Raw genomic sequence first — 21,641 nt, 5'->3', positions numbered from 1 at the left:
TTTGAAAGTGTCACATTACGTGGTTTTGGATGAAACATTTTACAAGCACAATCACGTCAGATAAAAAAATTGATTTGCAAAAAGTCGATCTAAGTTAAGATTGAAATGTTTTCAAAAGACTACGAAGCTCATATACAGTGAGAAGAGTTATGTTTATACCACATGGAGTTTTTTCTTAATAAAAAGTTCACTTCCAATGCAGCATATTGGTTTTGTTCGGTAGCCAACTGCTTTGTAATACAACGATCATAACTATATCAATTTCTTGTTTCCTTTATAGCCATTTGACCCAAACCTAGACATATGGCCCACCAAACTTTGTTTTATCAACATGGGCAGAACATTCAAAATATTAGTTTCTATCTGTCGACACTTCACCTAATTATATTCTACAGAATAAAACCTTCCATTGCTTCGTATTATTTGTAGGCAATTCTTGCTTATCATTATGAACGAAAAGTGATCAGTTGATTTAATACAGTATTTTGCCATTGACGAACACACTTGTGAGATAGAGATCCGATCTATAGGTGTATAAAGTGTCTTATATTCTAAAATATGTGTCTGATATATGTGTCTGATATATGTGTCTGATATATGTGTCTTATTTTTTTACGTCAAATAACAAAATAAGTAAACACCGAAATGAATTTATACAAAACGGCAATTTACAGTTTAAATTAATTTTAGTACATTTGAAAGCTCCAATGAGAATGCATACCCCTATACACCAATAGGTGGAAACTTTATCATTCACCATATATGTTCGATCCAACAAGATTTTGTTTTGTGTACTTTGTCTTAATAATATCAAATATTTACCCCCGAAAATTGAATCATTGTCATGCGTACGACTATCCATCTAGATTATCTTTTCACCAAGCTGTTTTCGAAGTGTATCTACCCTGTACAGATAATGATACCATATTCGTTTGAAGTTAGTCGGGAAAATATCCATTCTAGCACTATGGAGCTACAACTAGCCCCGTTTGATCGTTTCCAAATTGCAGCAAATCTAGCAGAGGAAATTTTTACGAAATGTTATCCAGTCAGTAGTTTAGTCTGCATAAATTATCTGGCAAAGTTGTTCAGCCAAAATATATGATAGGTTTTGTAACAGCCATAATTCTCTCAAGTTCGTCTGTCTGTAAAAGTATTTAAGCAATGCAGTTATTTCTCTTTTTGAAATGTTTTAACAGTAACGGTATTTTTGTTTTTTCTTTTCAGCGCAACAACAAAATGACGTTTAAAGTAATACCATCGGACAATTTATGCATACATTGATGTAGTATATTGATATAGTATATATATTTATAGTATATAGCTATAGTTTATATATATTTTTATTTTGCATATATATATAGTTTGTAAATATATATATATATAGTTTGAATATAGTTTGCATAGCCTATATATATATATATATATATTTATATATACATATATTTATATATATATAGTTTGTATATATTAATATATAGTTTGTATATATATATAGTTTTTATATATAGGAATATATATATAGTTTGTATATATATATATATAGTTTGTATATATATAGGAATATATACATATAGGCCTATATATATAGGAATATATATATAGGATTAACGGGGAAAACTGTTAAAGAACTATGCTACATTTAGAGAAAGGCTGCATCTCAAGTGAGATACAATAATTAAATTAAGTAAAGGATTGGAGGTAAAACTGACAATTTTTGTTATTTGCAGAGTTTTCGAACAAAACTAGCTCTTCTAGTATATAGATATATACCTCCCATCATGTATAGGATACCTCAGTATTACATAATTTGTTATCATCAGATGAAAAGGATATGTGTTTAATTTAGTTGGGCCGAAAATTTTAAAAACAAAGTTTCGGAAATTCATGTAAATATTTACGAGGTATATTCAGACAATAGTTTCGTGATATTTTCAACTTGAAGACATTATTAAAATTATTAAAAAGTAGGCCTATGTAAGTTGATTTGACATACTGTTCGCAGCATGTTTTCGCTCTAAACGTTGATAGTTTTCAGACACGACCGAAGGGCGGGTGTCTTCCTTTAATAATTGATGACTAAACAAGACAACCATGCTTGGCAGAAAATATTACAATATAATTCCACGAATGAGTGCCAAGAGTCGGTCAACGATTACGAACTTGTTATTATTGGGACATTTGTGTTTTCGTCTTTCATTGTTATCACTGATTTGGTTTATTATTATTATTATTATTATTATTGTTATTATTACTCTTTTTTAGAAATCGACTTTGTCAAATTTTGTTAGGTTGTTGACTTTTTCTGTTCCAGTTAATATGTAATAGGTTAAACAGCTTTTATGATAACTCATAAAAAAAACCTCTTAATGATATTGAAGCAAATATTCCCTTTCTTATAAGTTTCCCGTCTAATTTAATAACGGACCTAGTTGAAGTATAAATCATGTTAAATGCTTGTTTTTTGTTTTTGTTGATGGGGTTTATCAGTTTTACTTGCTCCATAAACTGCCATTTTCAACGTCCATTCTGGTTGTTGTCTTTGGCTAGCCGATTTGTTTTTGATTTGGTAAACATTATCCCCCGCATATTCTCAGTCACTTAACATATTATACATTATTTTCAATTGTTACTTATACTGTAGGCCATTCTTCTCCTTTGTGTTCAGTTGTGATGTGATTCATTTGCTAAAAATAGTCGGTTGTTATGGCTTGCGAGAATTAAGGACTCGAAGAACTTCACATCCCACAGAACAACAACAACCCGTGTATACGAGACTGCTCTAAAATATACATATACCGAATAATGCAGACAATATATCGAGGCGTACAAAAATTGTATTTATCGCTTAACGGCCGCAAGGCTCGACCTCCAACCGGTCAATTCTCGCGGTAAAAGAACGGTGCGTTCCTGGTGTGGAAATTCTATATGGACTTTCACCGCAGACACTGCCAAAGTAATTGGAAATACCTTTCTTTTCACACGGAAATAATATCAAAATGCTTGACCGTGGATTCAAGTAGTATTTTGAAAACAATATTTCTTATTCATGGTATAGTATTTTTACATGAGAATTTTAAGCTTCTGTGAATTTCTCGTTCAACAAGAACAGTTACCAATATATAGGTACCATGGTAAAAAAAATTTTAAAAAAAAACGAAAAAAATTTCATAATCGACAATTTGAAATCTCACTTATATTATATATGTGTAATCTCACTCTAATATTTGTTTCACAGTTATATCAAGTGACCCTTGTAATGTAACTTGTTATTACTCTCGTACACTAGAAAATTAATTCTTGACTTATGTGGCTGTGTAAGAATGATATGTGTTGCGTTAAAGCGATGTATTCATTAAACGTATCTGGATATCTGTCAATTTAGTACAAATAGAAATATTACCAGTGTGTAAGGTTTTATCTGCTCATAAAGTCGTATTAAGCTTGTAAGAGTGGAATGGAATCAATTTGTGGAATGAGGAACATTATAACAGAACTGTGACTAGTGTGACTAGTGTGACTAGTGTGACTAGTGTGACTGTGAGTTATTTCAAGCTGCATGGGTCGTTGATGATTATAAGTCTGATAAACACATTTTATTCTTTAGGTGAACGAAAGCTTCTGTATATACGGTATACAAAATGAGGCCTGCATCATTTACAAATTTATACTTTTATTAAATACATCGTTTCCAACTAATTTCAAACTAAGGGAAATTTGTGTCTACTTTGGAGCGAAGATTTTTTTTTCTAAAAAAATATAATAATAATAATAATAATACAAATGAAGCGAAGCGAAGACAACAATATCATTTGTCCTGCAATTCTAAATTTTTTAAAGAGGAATGCACATCGTTCTTTTCAATGGAAATCAAATTTCCTTTTTTTGAAACTGGCAACATTTTTTTTCACAGGTCGGTAAACACAAGTCGTTGTTTTCAAGAACTAAATTATTGTTTTGAGAAAAGAGTTTGAACAAAATACAAACTTATACTGTTGGAAGACTACTTTCTGTATGTATAACACTGCAAAGGGGTGCAGAACTGGAGTTTATATATCTCACTTTATGATAGCATTCTTTGGAGACATAAAAGCTGATTTTACCAATTTTAGAACGAATAATTTTCGCTCTTCATATGATGCTGGTATTTACGGATGTGGAAAGAAAATAATTGTATTGACAGTAGTAATGATTTTGCACTAAAAATGGGAATAAATATCCCAGCCATTTAGAAACATTCTTAAAATAAGACCAAGACTATTTCTAGACGGTAATTCACTTGTACGGATTTCAACTTGAATTTTTTACATATTTGGTGTTTAATTTAACCTGTTTACTTCATTAGTTAGTTCTATGTTTGTCTCTCATATCTATTTCATGTTGGCTGAGTGTACGAGATAATACACACAATAACGTATGCTTATAAAGCACAGGGGGTGAGGTGGGAGTATATAATACTTTTATTAATTTAATACCACATCTGATATATCGTCATTTTGACTTTGTATGTTAATGTATGGTAAATAACAGTTAAAAGCAGGTTGGAAATAGATCTATAAACAGATATCAGGAAACTAATTAGCTAAGACGGTCATGAATATGGCATAACGTGGAACAATGTTTTCTTTTGATAATGAGTCACATAAATTATAATCATGTGCAAACACGTGTATAGCTATACACATATGACGTGTGTTGTTAATAATATACTGCCAAAGAATCATTTCAATCTGGTTGAGAAACTGAGATTACAAGAAAAAATAAATATGGTTTTTGGATCTCATTTAGTAGTTCCATTTAGGTTCCATAATCAAGCTTTGTTCGACGGTACAACGTTTATATTCATATCCAAACAAGACCACTTTGTTGTAAAAATGATAGAAATCTCGCAAACTAAGTGAAAATGAAAATTAGTTAACACTGACGGCGACAGTCTAAAGTTGCTATTGTTTTCAAAGTTCATTCTAGCAGTAACGAGAAATACGATAATTTACTCGATTTTGCAGCAAACAAAAATGTCGTAATGGAGCTGAGGCTAATCTCGTTTATTAATGTTAGATTATATCATTTATAATTGTGAAAAAAAAACCTTAAAGTATAGAGTGTTGGGTTTAATTCTTGTTTTCCACAAATCTCTCATTATGACATTGAAAGCTATAAACTAAGCTGATTCGTTGTTCAAGTCGACATTATAATCAACAACGCCTCAAACTGTGGACTTGAACTTGAAGGATTGAGTTCAGGACATTATAATACTGCTGATATTTGCAATTGCCACCGAATCCGTCTAGGTAGAATAAATTATTAATTAATTAATTATTTATTGTTACAAATAGCGTGTTTCGCAGGGATAAAATAACCTCGACATCTTGTAGACCTTATCTTGACCGTTACGTCAATCATTATAATGATGAAGAATGACCAAATTTATGGTTGTGTTAGGTCACCGGATGCCCTGTTATATAGGTTCAAGGTTCAGTGCACTAAATCATTACCTATAATAGCTTGGAATCACGTGAAGTATACCGAGAACCGTCTAATTTAGAACTTTCAATTTTATCTCTACGATTCACGACGAGTGCTACATATGATTGCACTTTTTCTCAGGCCAAAAGCATTTTGAGCTAGCAGAAACAGTTCGACATTTGGCATATTACATGTGCATAAGAGTCAACTATCCGTTTTATTTATTTCTGCTTTCAAACTATATATTATATATGTACGTACAAGTTGAAACCCGACTAGAAGCCACCAATACACAAATGAAGTGTACAAAAATATCGTACAATGTACCTTTTTTTTTACAACCAAGATAGCCCAAATATGTTATGATAACAAATAAAGCCATCATTTTCGTAGTTCATTATAATATTTAAATATATTTTTCAGTTGAAACATGTAGGCGTTACCAAACTGCGCTGCAAAGTCACAAGTTGTAAACTGATCTTAGTTCGAAAAATAATATATATATATATATATATATATATATAATATATATATATAATATATATATATATCATTGAACAACAAAATTCAGTCGTACGTTATGCAAACTAGATTATAATAATTTACATCCATTCGTCTAGGGTATGGCATTAGTTCGATTGGGTCAAGTACAGGAAGCGTCTCGTTGAGTAGACTGGAATCCTGCTCGACGTATTGACCAGTTTATTGGACCAGGTTTCTGCCGAATTAGAAATAGCTGGTACCAAAGTACAACATTTCCAGGTAGCCGTGATGTATTTATTCTTTTATATGTAACATTTAAAACAATTAAACAAATATTTACAACGCTAAAAGATAAAAGAATAAAAATAGTTTTGAGCCTTAAACTTACAGTTCCAATAAAAAAAAAATTCAACTTTTCACAGAGTGATATGGCTCAATGATTGAAATGATGTTAAAGAAGGCAGTAAAATGATCGATGAATGTAGCAAGCTAGCGAGTGATCATTTCAGTTTGTACTTCTACTTCTAGCATACTTGGAAGCAATATCGATTACATATGTGAGTCTTGCATCCAATTGACCGTCATAAACTCACTGAAAAGGAATTTCAAAAGAGATTTGTTTTAAATCTATACAACTCGGATAGTTTCTGTAACATTTCATTCTTGCAGGAAAGAAAGTCGTGCACAAAAATTTTATCAATTTGACATTTTCGATGCGGATGAGTGTATTGAAATCGATGCTATTTATTTTGTGAATTCTGCGATATCTATATATTTTTTAATTTCTGTGATATCGATAGGTAAATTTCTGTTGTATGTGGGTGACCTTATTACCTCTATTGTGAAATGATGAAGTTACAGATTGTGCCATAAAAACGTGCAAATGACAACCCATAAATTTACCCGAGTAAACTTTAGTTAAGACGGTAAGATAATTAACACTAGTGTAAAGCCATATCTTATAAGGGACGGATCAAATGAAAAAGTCACATATTTGGCCATATAATTCCAAATTTATACCAAAATAATGCCAAATATACTGACCAACAAACTTAAAAATATATATAATCTGACTTTCTGTTTACATCGTTTTCACTGAACACACGTACCTATATATGTTATTAAACGCTATACGTATTATAGAAACAGAAAATGCAATGTAAGTATAGGGATTGTCTGTTACCTTACTTAACGTTATGTTTGCACGTGACATGCCGCAAAATGTTGGATACAGACACTTACGTATAGAGAACGAAAACACACTTGTTTGCATGACGTGCCAATGACTTGTACACTATAGCTTTCAACAACGGTTAAGTGCACCATGCTTCAGTTGAGATAATTTTCGGAACTAATATATATGGGTGTGTGTGTAAATTTATATATATATATATATATATATATATATATATATATATATATATAGGCCTATATATAGGCCTATATATAAGCCTATATATAGGCCTATATATATATATATATATACATATATATATATATATAATAATAACTTACATAATATTTCCCTATAACACGTTTTTACATCATAATGGGCTATAAAAGGTACATAGGCCTATTATTAAAAAAAAAATTGTATTACATTGCTTACCATGATGTCTTTCCCCCCCCCCTATTTTTGTTATGATTTACAAGCATAGAGACAATTGATGAGAACTAACTTTTCAAAAATGATTTCCCCGTAGATAAAAAACAAGCAAAGAAATTGTCAAAAGAGAGCTAAAACTATATAATTGACCTCTCTGATGTGACCAAGTTCGGGCCGGAATCTGTTTATCTTTAAATGAATCACGATGCATATGTGAGACAGGCAGCCCTGGTGTGGTTAAGAGTTCACCAAAACAACCATGTCGAGTTCCGCATCTCATCCTGATTATTGTGTATACCCATAGCCTCACCACCAAGGTGAACATATCCTTCGACCAAGTCGCATTTCTGTTATAAACAGCTGGTTTCATCTCCCGTCCATGATCGATATCTTCGTCATGCTAGGCCGACCAGAAAGTGTTTGGGTGGAGGATCCACAATAACATCAACTTCACCCACCATGTGTGCAGTTGTGTCCGGTTGGTGTTGCAACAAATTCAAAGGAATTATATCAAAATAATGACATATACCAGAGTGCTCCTTTAAAGGTCCGCCGTCTTTCTTCATCGATGTTACGTGTAGGGCCTACTTTATATTTACAATGATGTATAAAGGAGTTTGTCATTCGGAGCTACACGAGGAGCCATTTTGAGCCCGGTTTAGTAATTGTTTTCGGTATCAAAGTCCTTTGAAATACTCATGTGCATATATAAACAGAATTATAAGTCAACCAGCTGTAGAAACTCTTAAAATTGCAAGTCTCGTAATACATATACTTTCATCACTCTATCCATCATATACATGTATCTATATCCTCTTTCAGGGGGACTCGTGGTAATCTTGACTATATATAGTGACGTAACATCGTCATCTTCATAATGATACGGTTAATTGACAGTATCGATGTATTAGGAGACTAAGGTTGATAATGGATAAAATTGTTTTATTTTTGTGGTTCTCAGTCATGTGTGACTTTTTAAAAAATATCTTTCATAAATCCAGTACCACTTATGTTACAATTGGAACATTATAGATATGTCCTATGTAATAGTATTGAAGAACTGCCATACAATAATATTCAAGGCGTAGTATATAGCTGTATCAGTGTAGTGGTAATTACTATAGAGAAATACAATCTTCAGTACTTCAATTCTGCTCAATAAACGCAGCGTCATGGTACAATATTTGACAATAACCGGCAATAAAGGCCTATACCACTCTCTGGTGATATACACGTTAGTCCTGCGGCAACAGGCTTCTGTCGTAAAGACATAGGATTGACCCGACAAGAATGCTGAGAAAGCTTTAAGATAAATATTATATTCTCCCAATCGACAATTTCTATACACAAAATTTATTTCACTGAAACCTGGTACAACCCGCACGCAGTTGCATGCCCTTGCTATACCAGACGTTTCATAGTACTGTTTGTAGCCTGATTTAACTTCATTAATTTGAAATTATAACGAATTTCAGGGAAAATATGGTTGATGTCGTTTGCCGTTTTATGTTGCTTATAGTCGTTTTGGATAATGTAAGAATGTAAAATTTAATAATGTTTTTTTTTTTTGCATTATACAAAACTTCTTCTTTCGAAACGTTGAACTAAAATTAGAGTAAATTTGATTGTGATAAATATGTGTAGAGCTCATTGACAGGTCACTTTAATGCAAAGGGCAATTTGGCGCGAATTAAATATAGAAGAAAAAAAACCTGTTGAAAAAAAAACTGGATTTTATATGTGGACAAATCCGATATACTTCAGATGTACGGTTTTGGTTTTAAGGATAACGTTACCTCCTGGTTAACGCCTAATCGTTAAGAAATTAAATCTAGAAATGTATATATTATTTGTGCCTTGTTCCTCATATCCCATATAGTTTAAATGTCCATAATTAAAGATATTTGAATGCGTCCATGCATGAACACAAACCATTTCGCCAAAACAAGCCCGATTGAAAAACATGGGTTTTGTGTTAGATCTGTCATCATCTCTCAGCATACAACAGATACAATATTTCTTTTGCCAAAAAAAAATAGAACCGCCGAACAAGTTTGACAATGATTGCCATTGAAATTTTGAAAATGGACAAAATAATCTGTTTGAAATAACGAAGAGTGTATAATTATTTCATGTCTACGTAACGAAGATGCGTGCTAAAGCTTTAATTACGTCACAAGCTCATTCAATTCCGTTACCCCCTCCCGTCCCCCCCCCCTCTCCACTCCCCCAAGTAAACACACACACACTCACAAAAAAAAACATGGATTTGACGAAAAAGTTGACGGATCATCCCACATTGTCCAAAGTATCAACACACAAACCTCGGAAACCTTGTAGTGTTAGTGTATTCAAATGAGATTCACTCTAGGCATAGAAAAGCAAGCGAAATAGTTCAGATATCTGAACGAAGAAGTTATAAATATGCGGATTTTAAATTTCGAATCCTCTGGCAGTGACCGATTGTGTCACTACCTTAGATGATATAGTCTGTATATATAACGCGACAAGCTTATACAATTATAACACCACTGTTGTACAGAATGATCTATACAAATATTGTAGCATAAACGGCTGAAGCACCATCTGAGGTGTTACAAGTGTAGACAAAAATGAAAGGGGAGAACACCAAATTGATATTTTCAGACACTGCTTGAAGTCTTTTTTTTTAAATATATTGAACACAACCTGTAATTTACGCTGTCAGATAAATAAAAAGAACGCTATATGTTAATAAACTCTATACAGCTCAAGGTGAATAATGAGCCTTCTGTGGAAATACGTAACACCGATACACCAATCAGGGCACATTTTGAAACGCGAAAATAATCCTACAGAAACTTTTCACGACAAAAGTCTAATTATACAAAACATAACCTACTAGGAAGGCTTTTTTTTTTGCTGTTTATCTTGTCAGTATAATCGATACGATAGATTGTAAAAAAAAAAAAATTCGCAAAGTATAATTGGCCGAAATATTGTCCACATGACCGCGCGGTTTATCAGTTCAAAATATTAACTTATAATATAAGTGTAAATTTTGATCACCCTTCAATGAAAAAAATGCATGAGGTAAAACGCTATCATAAAATATGTCACTTAATATAATAGAAAACCGTTAAATGGTATGCAAGTAATGGCACATCGTGACCTATATGTATATGATGTATCTTTAACTTTCTTTTCGATATATAACGTATTACCGAATTAGGGCAAACGTCATCATTCATAGTTTCCAAGTTTGCGATGATTTATTTTTTAATATTTTATTTTATTTTAGAGAACAAGATTTCGACAACTTTAATGAAAAACTTTATGAACATAACTTCTTTTGGAGACTTCCGTTAACATGATAATTACAGAGCAACACGTTATTAGTTCAATAACAGAACGAATATAACTATACTGAAGCAACGTATCACTTATATGAACGTTATAATGGTTGTACGACGAAGTGAGGCCTTGACAACAACAAAAATGATGACAATATATATAGTTGCATAACTTTGGTTTGAAGCTAAAGTAATACCATTTTTAAATTACCGCATGGAATGATAGAAAATGCGTCACTTAATTTCTTGTCTTCTTATGTTCGAAGAACCCCAGTTTGGACATTCTATAAAAAAAAAAAAACTATTCTTGGAGAATTGTGTCAACAACACTGCAAGGTTAGCCTGCCTGTTTATAATTTCGACCAACTTGGAGCACATTTTTAATAACAGGTACAATTAAGTTTTTTATCCTCACGAAATGTTGGTATCAAATTTCTACGGAGAAATTGAAGGAAATTTTTAAAAAAATTACCCCAATTTGTACTTTGCATGATAAAGCAGTGAAGTCAAAAAATTAATTGGACCTATCATCGATGTCGATAAAACTTTGCCAACTTTTTAGAATGTACATTTGGTATTTGAACTTTTTTTTAAAACATTTCATGAAACTAAAATACCTCCCTAATAAATAAAGATTAATGAGGATCTGTTTTTTCCCCATTCGGTTATCAATAATTGTCGCCTTTGAATATTAGTATTAATCAGATGTGAGGTGCAAATTGAAGATTTTTTTTTCAAAATATTCAGCTTTTACTCTAATTCTGTACTTAAAAAGAAACATAAATAGTCGAGGTAATGTTTCATGCTACTATTTTCGAATTTTAGAATCCAATCGTATCGAAGAAGTTGATCAAAATCAACACAGAAAATTTTTTTTAAAAATCCGATATAAATACTCCAAATTCTGACAACGAGAAATCGATCGAATTCCCCCAAAATATTAGAGATTTGTATAATTGTGATTGGCAAGAGCAGGGACACAATTTTGGCGTAAATCCAAAATTCTTTTAGTTTTTGATCATTGCAATAGCATACGGAATGTCATGGTTTGGATTTCGTAAAATATGTTACTGACTTATACACACCGAGGGAATACTGTATATTATATTCTACCATAGCAAACTGCTCTAAAAATGAAAAAAAGAGGCACACTATATAAGTTAATGAATTCACAGGGAAAACTCAGATACTAAGTTATTTTCCGACATGTTATCAACAAAAACAATACAACAATGCCCAACGTAACAGTCGGAGAACATAGGCTTATCTATTATTTAGAAATACACAAAAATAATATATGAGCGGCGATTTACTTCATACTGACCAATGTTAGGCTACAATTATATCACGTTTTGGGCATATATAGATATATATGTATATTAATTATTATCAGACAAAAGCAGAGAAATAAGATATGACTCATAATTGACAAGTACAGTAAGGAGTACTATTTAGGAACATTACTGTTTAAGAATAATTTCTATAACAGTACTCCTATCTGTCAATTATGAGTCATGCTTTTGTCTAATAATAATTTCTTTTGGAGTACACGTGGATTTTATAATACATTTATTTATATTCACATGGATCGGCGGTGTCGATAAACACGGTACGTTGTCGGGTAGGGCCAGACTCCCCGCAACTCGATTAGTCAATGGGGGTGTCTATATGTGCCAAACCGTTGGATACTGATGAATTGGGCTTTATTGGACGGTTAAACTGGCCATAGCATTGATGATGTCTGGCACGGACACATTCTAGTCGTGCAGGCGATGACTGGGCTGAGAAACTTGTTGAACTAATTTTCATTAATATACGAATGTTGTATGATGTGAAACATGGGTACGAACATCAGAAAAACTATGATTTTCAACCGTAAAAAGGGTTAGGGGTGGGTGGGGGGGAGGGGTTCAATGACAATGAAAATATCTGGATTAAGGAGATGAGATTAAACACAAAGAAGAAGAAGATAAAAGATAAAAACGTAACCAATTGAAAAACGAAACAAGGGTCGAAAAGTCATTACTTTGGACACAGATAGTTCCAATGATTAAAACAGGAAATCACAGCACATTGATGTGTAATATCCAGTGTCTTTCGACATTGTACACAAAATGTGTTGTGGAAATATAGGGGAGGGGGTGAGTTCTGAGGGGATGTTGGGACCAGCCATCAACCAAGAGTCATCTCCCATTGCCTACGGATATTTTACATCCTATTATCATCGAATGCATATGACTTTTGCAATAACTAAACCGTACTTATAACACGTGCACCTTCGAGGGTATCACCGTTTGCTTCTTAATAACTGTACCAGGTAGAGGAGGTTTACCTAATTTCCATGACCACACTGGATGCTTCTTTGGAGGTAGTGCTCCCTTTGTAAAGACCATACTAAATGCTGGTTCTAAATCCCCGTTTCTTACTGTTAAACTTGGTGTCGACGGAATAGCACACTGGAAAGTGAATTTTTCTTTGGGTACATAACGATATGGTTCCATAACACAATGTGTCTTCACAAGGTGTTTTCTGCTACTACTACTAGACTGGCGCCCATCTGATTGACTACGCCCACCTTTCTTGTCAGTCTTTAATATTTGTTTTGGCTTTTTCTTTTTCGATGTTAGTTTCTTTAATTCCTCAATTTCAGCACTTACCCTTTTGAGGGTTCTTTTTAGTTCTTTTATCATTTTCTTAGCATCCGTTTCATTAATTCTCTGCATGGCTAGCTTACGTCGGATGCTTCCCTTCTCGGATTCAATTTTCCCTTTCTTCAAGTTCAACCTGCGTTTATCCAAACCGTAAACGCTTTTCAACCGTTTATCTTTCTTCCTCTTGGAATGCCCATTCAATACCTTCTTTTTCCTTAAACTCTCCCTTTTAACTACCTCATATTCAAATTTTCTATTCTTTTTGCCCTTCCTAAAACGCTTTCCTCTAACTTTAGACTTGTTGTCCTGTTCGGCGCAACATTTACACACTAATCCTGGTCTAGCACGCTGCCCGTCAAGCTTATGTTGTTCTAATAACAAATTATTGTTCACACTGTCGATACTGTTATCAAGCCAATCTTGCACGAGTCCTAAATTACTATTGTGTTGATTATACGTAAATCGAGTCTTGTGGATCCTTGCAAGAAATGTCTCACCTGTCGTCTTGGCAATGCCTGTTTTATTTTCCATAGTTTTAACACAGCAGTTTGCCTTGGACAACAACGTACCGTTATCGATAACGTTTGAGTTCTCGTCATGTATTTGTTTTTGCTGTAAATCTGACGGCACAGAGACTTCCTCGTGCACCGCGACGCCTGGGTTGCAATCTCGGTTTGACCCCGCAACCGCCATATTGATGTCAACTAGCATAGCATCGCGTGCAGTTTCGTTACTGCTAGACATACGTAGTGAACTAGGCGATCGCGAGATACTGACGTTTGACTTAATACTAGTGTTAGACATTCTGCTGTCCGTCTCTGTAAAGTCTGTGCAATATTCCTGACTTGATGTAGATTTAACGCAACTTTTAGTAGAACAATGGCTTGGAGAAGAACTAACGTTGGAGTCGATTTCGTAGGTGGACAAATTACAGTCTATTTCGCTTTCATCACTTGAATACGTAGCAACAGTATTGTGACGCATCTGAGCAGCAAAACCATTCACAAACTTTAATCCATGGTCTCCATTTTTCACAGGTTCTTCTTTCTCGTTTTCAAAACACAACATCTTGTTGCTACCTTGGTAAAATTTGGCTCCGAATGTATTCCATGAATCAAATTCTTGAGCGTATTTTGATCCAAAATCCACAGAATATTGTTCACAACGTCTGTGTATGGTTCCATCATTGTGTAGACCTACGAAATTATCCAGGTTGCTGTGCATGTGGCCACAAAAGGAATTAAAGGGCTGTTTCGCAGAATCAGCTGAGCGCGTGTTTCCCGCCATTAGAAGCAGACTCACTCGCGTGCTGCAAAATAAATTAAATGCATTAAAATTTGATGCGGGAGCTGCATGCAAATGTATCAATTTTAATCTTATTTTTCTTTCTTCGGTGGTAATTTGACAATTTTTAGTAAAGGAAAGAAACAGGAGATGCCAATTACAAATATAATAGTATAGGCACTAGCCTATGTCTTATTTCACGAATGATATTTACTGCGGCTTTACTAACTTGTGCCCTTAATATTTGTTCTCAGTATATATGTGCCTACCCGTTTATCCCAACAATTTACTTTTAATATGATCTATTTTGTATCAGTTAAAGATGAAGTAAATTGGTTTCAACATAGGCTATATGCTTTAAGATTATTTATTGCAGACGTATAAAACTTTTATGGTCAGACTGAGGGCAACTGCTGTACATTGTCAAACGCATACAAAACAAAAAGCCGACACGCAGAAAGAAAAATGGTCATAATAAACATATATATACCTGCAGTGCTTACGCTTAATTTGAAGTTGACTATTGCATATCGCCTATATATTAAACATTTATATAAAAAGAATTCACTTCTCAATCCAAGGTCAAGCACGGAATGTCCATTGGTTAATAAGGCAAAACTGTGCAAAATTCCAACAACATTTGTTGGCCCTTTAGTCACTGAACCGGGGCTCGGCTTCTCAGGTCATGCACACAGAAACTACGATAAGGCTAGAATATAGCACATTCCTTCTCCACGCCTGTGAGTCTATACGAGAGATTCTCGAAGAAATGAGATTTGGTTGGTGGAGAACAAAATGGGTTGTATGGGGAGGAACAAAAAAGTTTACATTATAAATTTTAAATTGTAACGACAAAAAAATAAAATAATGGTATATTATTACCTTTACTGTTGGTGAAAGTTGGTCCTTTCCTTTTACTGCGGGAGGGCGTCAAGGTCTAGTTACTGCTATATAGGCACGGGAATTACATAAATCTGTCTTATTTGGTTACACGGATAAGAAAACAAATATAAAGTGAATAATTAATATTCAAGATGTAACGGTCACATTTCCGCTTGGCTTTGTTTTATGTTTTTCAGTCACAGTCCGATATCATTGGTGATGGGGTTTTTCGTTCACGGACGGTAGGCTATATATAGATATATATATGTTGCTAAGGTAGTTTGGCCACGCGTTATCGACAACTTGACAAAGTAACGTTCCACAAAATATGCAAGCCTTGCAGGAAATTTGCTTTAGCCAGCACGGTATATAAATGTAGGCCTATATATGTTATCTACCGGTCTGCAATCTAAATAATATGGGTGGAGGTACGCGTTACTGGTGGATGGCGACTATATTATTAAGTATAGGCAAAAAGAACTCTTTTATAAGGGTATAAGGCCTAGGCCTGTTAAACTCTTAATTAATTTGAAACACTGACGGTAAAATCAGATTAACTTTTAATGGTTATATAGCCTACAATTTTTGGTACCAAAAGTCTTCTTTTTTTTAGTTTAATACGAAAACTACTTTTATTTTTAAATCAATAATTGTCATATTGACGTCAGAAATAGATATGAGATCATTTCAATCGATTGTACCGGATTGAAATTTTCAATCTATTTAAGTCAGTAGGATGTAAATAAAAATTATTAAAAGCAGATAAGCCTGTTTTCTTCTTCTTCTTCATAACCCGTTTTGCTAGGAATCATGACTTTCGTTGTGTGTCATGACTTTTCATTGACTTGTATAACTAACTATAGTAGGCCTACTATTATATATACTAAAGCTTTGCTGGAATACCAAACAAAATATGGTGATTGATTACATTCAATGTTCTCACATGTACAAAAAAAATTAGCGCAGTGGTGCTATACTAAATTATAAAGTGAAGATAATGTTACATTATATATACTAACAAAGGTTGTTTAGTTAACTATAGTTATACCACGAGAATGACATACCAGAGGGAAAAGAAAGAAAAAGTATTTGAAAATGTGTAAAAGAAAAACATGATTTTTTAATTGACTGTATCGAACATGTGAATATTTTGTGAAAGTGGATCTATATGGAGGATCTCGTTGAGTATTTGAAAAATTATGAGCAATTTCTTTAACTGTTTAAGTTCCCGAATAAATTGAGCCCTCCCATAGAGATGTAAGGCACACATCTATATAAACTGTAACCATAAGCTAAGTCTGGGAGAAAGCATACATGCATGGAGCCCTGTTTTTTTTGGGGGGGGCCCTGTTTTTTTGGGGGGGCAGGGGGTAGGGAAGGGGTCGTGTGTTTGAGGGGGAGGGGTTGCAGATCTTTTCGTGTGTGTGTGTGTGTTTTCTTTCCTTTTTATTCAATGGCGGGTGTTATTTCTTATACGAAAAGACCGCGGTGTTCTTAATTTGGTACTGGGGAGAGTGAATGGTGTAGGGGTGTGTGCATATGGGGTTTTTTTTGGGGGGGGGGGGTATCTGGGAACTGCTGGCTATTGTATAGTTAAGCTATTATCGTGCGTTGCGGGAAATCCATCGTATATATCAGGAAACGTATCATACCACAGTTGCCCATAGCAACATTAAACACACCAATGTTACGTCACAGTTTTGTAAAATTGCCAATCTAGGTAGGCTTTGTAAATGTTGTGAACTATTTGCAGCTGATTTTAAAATATAATTTATAAAGAGCATATATTTTCATGAAATTAACATACGATACGTCGGTAAACCTACAAACGTTTTCTTAATTTTGTGGAAAATAATCAATCTTTTTTAGAGATCAAATTTAGCACGCCTCATATTAAAATGTTCATCATGTTGGGTGACTGGGGAAGGGGCTGGGTGGGGGGAGGTAAACTTGCAAATCTAGGTAGGCTTTGTAAATGTTGTGAACTATTTGCAGCTGATATTAAAATTTAATTTCGCTGAGTTCTTCGTTAATTATACCGTATTTATTTTCATGCTGAGAACCTTCTTTGCTACGTAACATTTACAACACTTTCATAATGCATTCAAATATTTAAAATTAACTTTATAATTTGAACAATTATTGAAATTTAGTATAGTGTAACCTAGGGGAAACTGCATTGCATGATTGTAAACTTTATAAGCTTCAATGTAAATAACGTTAGGTGTAACCGATGAACTATGCGACTGACCCATCCATGCATGCATACGGTATAGTTAGTCTAACAGAAACATTAAGCATTGGAAGCGCAAAACGTTTTCATAGCCTAAATAGCCAAATTATAGTGCTCCCAATATTACACATTGCTGAAAACAGGTAGGACTAAATTAAAATTATTTGAGCGATCAAAATATATACACATAGAAGTGAGTTGGTGACTCCTTTTTAATTCCGGGAGGGAAGGGGTTGTCCGAGCTTTAGCCCCCTCTCCCCCAATGTATGATTATGGTATAATTTCAGTGAAATAATGCTTAAGTTAAAGTTGAAGTTCCGTTTCAAACTGTGGCAGAAAGAAGACAGAAAAAAATACATAGGCCTATATAACTGCATCTATGCAAACTTTTGAGATTTGTATGCGTCTATGCGATAAAATCAACAGGATGGAAAACAATTATTAATTATTTCACCGATTTAAACAGAATTATAGCCACCAGACAAACGTATAAACTAGGATTTCTCGTAGCAACTGTGTAGGGAATAGATCTCTGTCATGTTCGAAGATCATGGTCAGGGTATACAACCTTCTGTGTTCATCGCCGGATGAGTGTTGACGTAACTTATACTAAACCTATATGTTCACGTTGAACTAAATGTATCCTATGTATACGTGGAAGCCCTGCAACCTTTTCGATCTCGTACATGACTGGCATATATACTATATAAGTTTGTTAGGGCCTAATTGGTGGAAATATGCGAGTTCACTTTAACAACTATAAACGCACAATATGTTGGCAGCATTCACTTTCTGTTTCCATAGAGTCTAAACTGCATCTGTATGAAGACGTTTTCAGTCCTGGAGCTCGGAAGTTATTTGTGGCCTTGATAGATACACTTCCGATCTAGATTGGCAAGTGCATGTCTTAATTAGTCTTAATTAGTTGAAAGCATTGTCCCCTTTCGATCATGGTCTGTCGGCAGGACAATAATTGTTGCTATGCTGGAATTATGTGTACTTATCCGTTTGAAAATTCGAATATTAACCCCAAAGTGATCATCCTATTGACTCCCTTAATTTCTACCTCTGTCACACCAGGGAGTAACAACTCCCTGGTCACACCCATATAAATTCTCCTACCCCCCCCCCCCCCCCGCATGTATATCCTGCCTTTCAGACGGAGAGTTTAAAATCCTCTTACCTGCCGATACGCCTTGTTAGGTTCCTATACCTCGTACACATGTCAAATTTTGTTGGATCATTTGAAACAATTACCTGTGTCTGTTTGAATGGTAATTGGTACTACACGTGGTCACGGGAAATACCGATAGTTAACCTTATTCTTGTTAATTACAGTAACCTTCGTTTCGACTCTCATATGCAAAGTGTGTTATATTAGTACACTAGAGTTCCTTTGTAACAGGACTCTATGTTATACAATAGGTGCAACTGCTGTATATGCAGTGTATAAGTTTTGTATATAGAATAATAAGTTTGTTTGGTTTTATAGTAGGGATGCACCGGATCCAAATTTTTGGATCCGGCCGGAACCGGATTTTGCCGGATAGTACGTGAAATCCGGCCGGATATAATCCGGCCGGAACCGGATTTTTTCATTACACAAAAGAAAATCATTAATAAGAAGTAGAAGTATGAAACAAGGAGTATTATTTTGGTTGATCTTTAGAAACAGTGGGTCAGACCATTGAGAAAATTAAATTAAACATGTTAAACCTAATTTTTCCTTACTTTTAATGTTTTTATTAATTTTGGAAATAGTTTACATTGATTTAAGTTAATACCAAAACCTTTTTAATGAATAATTCAGGCCAGATTTTGAAACAGATCCGGCCGGATTTTGACAAATATCCTGCCGGAACCGGAACCGGATAATTGCTCACTATCCGGCCGGATAGTCCGGCCGGACCGGATATCCGGTGCATCCCTATTTTATAGAAAAAAAAGGATCAGGAGGGACACCATGAATAAGAAAAGAAAAGAAAAAGAATAAGGAACTACGAAGAACACAGAAACATCAAATCCTGTTGCAATTCCTAAAGCAACTGACTCAGGCAAATCATTCCATTCGTTCACATCCGTCTTAGAAAAGAAATTCCTACGAACATTTATTAGTCTACTCTGCAACTTTTGACAATGACCTCTAGTGTCTATGGGCGGCCATTTGAGCAAAAAAAATACAACGATGAAACAAGAGACATACAGACAAGAACAAAGATGAACAGGACTAACAATAATAAGAATGTAGATAAACGACATGACTGTGCGAACTGAATGAACGTTCGCCCCCATGATTGAAAAGTTTTACCAATGAATCAAAACGAACGTTAGGACAGAATAAAAATAAACATTGGGACAGAATCAAAACGAACATTGGGACAGAATCAAAACAACATTAGGACAAAATCAAAACGAACAGCCTCGTCTGCCTCTGCCCCGGTTAAAAATTCCCTTGTGGGCACAATGATACATAAACAATTAGCCCACACAGTTCACTGACCTTGTGAAGCACGGTGCAGCGTTGTTGGACAAAAGTGTCGTGCATACAAGATGTCGTTACTAAATTTCGTAATATAACGCGGTCAAGGAAAACAAAAACAGCGTCATCCCTCCTTTAAGTTCATATGCGTTCGTTCGTTTTCACGTGAAACGTTCATTTTGATTTCGTGCGAATGTCCTTTGGAGTTTGTTACATCTTCGTTTTTATGATGGAGCTTGTTCTTTTTGTTCTGAGCACTTGTTCGTTTCGCGTGAGAGCGTTCGTTTTGATTTCGTGCGAATGTTCTGTTGCAGTACAATACATCTTCTTTTGTATGGTGGGGATTGATCTTTTTGTTGTGACAAGTGGGTCAATTGTGTATTCCCGGTGCTCCTTGTTTATCCTTCGGTTGTATGTGTTTGATATGTTTCGCTACATCATACATGATTGTCTTTTTATTTGTATTTCTCTTTTTAAGGGCCCCCTTTCACAATTTATACAATGGGATTATATATTTTTGTTTAATTTTGCATAATTCCTCTTTATCAATTTTCTTTCTTGTTTATTTGTTTCATCGTTGTATTTTTTGCCCAAATGGTCTCCCATAAGTGTCCGCGTTCCCTTGGAAAAGCTGAAATGCTTAGCTATGGAAATCATGGAAAAAATATTCACATGAAATTGCTCATACTTGTTTGAAAATGAATGATATCAACAGTGGCGTAGGAAGGTACTTTTGAGTGGGGGGGGGGGGCTGAAGACTGACGGCCGGCCTAGGGAGGGGTCTAAGTGGAGGTGATTTTTTTTTGGCATTTCCAGGTGGCCTCAGATGCAATTTGGTGCAATATAGCACACTTCAACACCCACTCCATTTTGTAAATAATTTTGCAATTTTCACCTGGCCTTAGATGCAATTTGGTGGTCCAAATGAGATTTTTTTCTCATTTGGAAATGAAAAAGGGTTTTCTGACTTGAGAAGCGGGGGGGGGGCGGAATGATACTTCCTCCCCTCCATATTTTTCACTGGGGGGGGGGGCTGGCGCTCCCCAGCCCCCGGTTCCTACGCCCTTGGATATCAATATATGTTATACTATATACCACATTTTATTTTACATATGGAAGACCTTACGCCGGTCATAACGCTCTGGCCAGAGTGAGCTACAGTGGGAAGTATTTCACTTTCTGTTTGAGGACAATGAAAAGCGATATTTCTTTCATTTTACACCGT

General features: G+C 34.5%; 1 protein-coding gene across 3 annotated transcripts; it reads right to left on the bottom strand.

Annotated features, from left to right (window-relative positions):
- Positions 1-10,188: 10,188 nt before the first annotated feature.
- LOC139958630 (uncharacterized) lies at positions 10,189-16,938 on the bottom strand. Of its 3 annotated transcripts, none has more exons than XM_071955846.1 (2): positions 15,313-16,938; positions 10,189-14,847 (listed from the first exon to the last, which is right to left on the bottom strand). In XM_071955846.1, exon 2 carries the CDS (start codon positions 14,823-14,825, stop codon positions 13,149-13,151), a length of 1,677 nt encoding a protein of 558 aa, XP_071811947.1. In that variant the 5' UTR covers positions 14,826-14,847; positions 15,313-16,938; the 3' UTR covers positions 10,189-13,148. The 3 variants fall into 3 exon arrangements, with proteins under 3 accessions (XP_071811947.1, XP_071811948.1, XP_071811949.1); XM_071955847.1 differs by having other exon boundaries at positions 15,391-16,938; XM_071955848.1 differs by having other exon boundaries at positions 15,705-16,938.
- Positions 16,939-21,641: the final 4,703 nt, after the last annotated feature.

This window comes from Apostichopus japonicus, chromosome 18 (assembly GCF_037975245.1).
Source record: "Apostichopus japonicus isolate 1M-3 chromosome 18, ASM3797524v1, whole genome shotgun sequence".
NCBI lineage: Eukaryota > Metazoa > Echinodermata > Holothuroidea > Aspidochirotida > Stichopodidae > Apostichopus > Apostichopus japonicus.
This window is presented reverse-complemented; position numbering and strand designations above follow the sequence as displayed.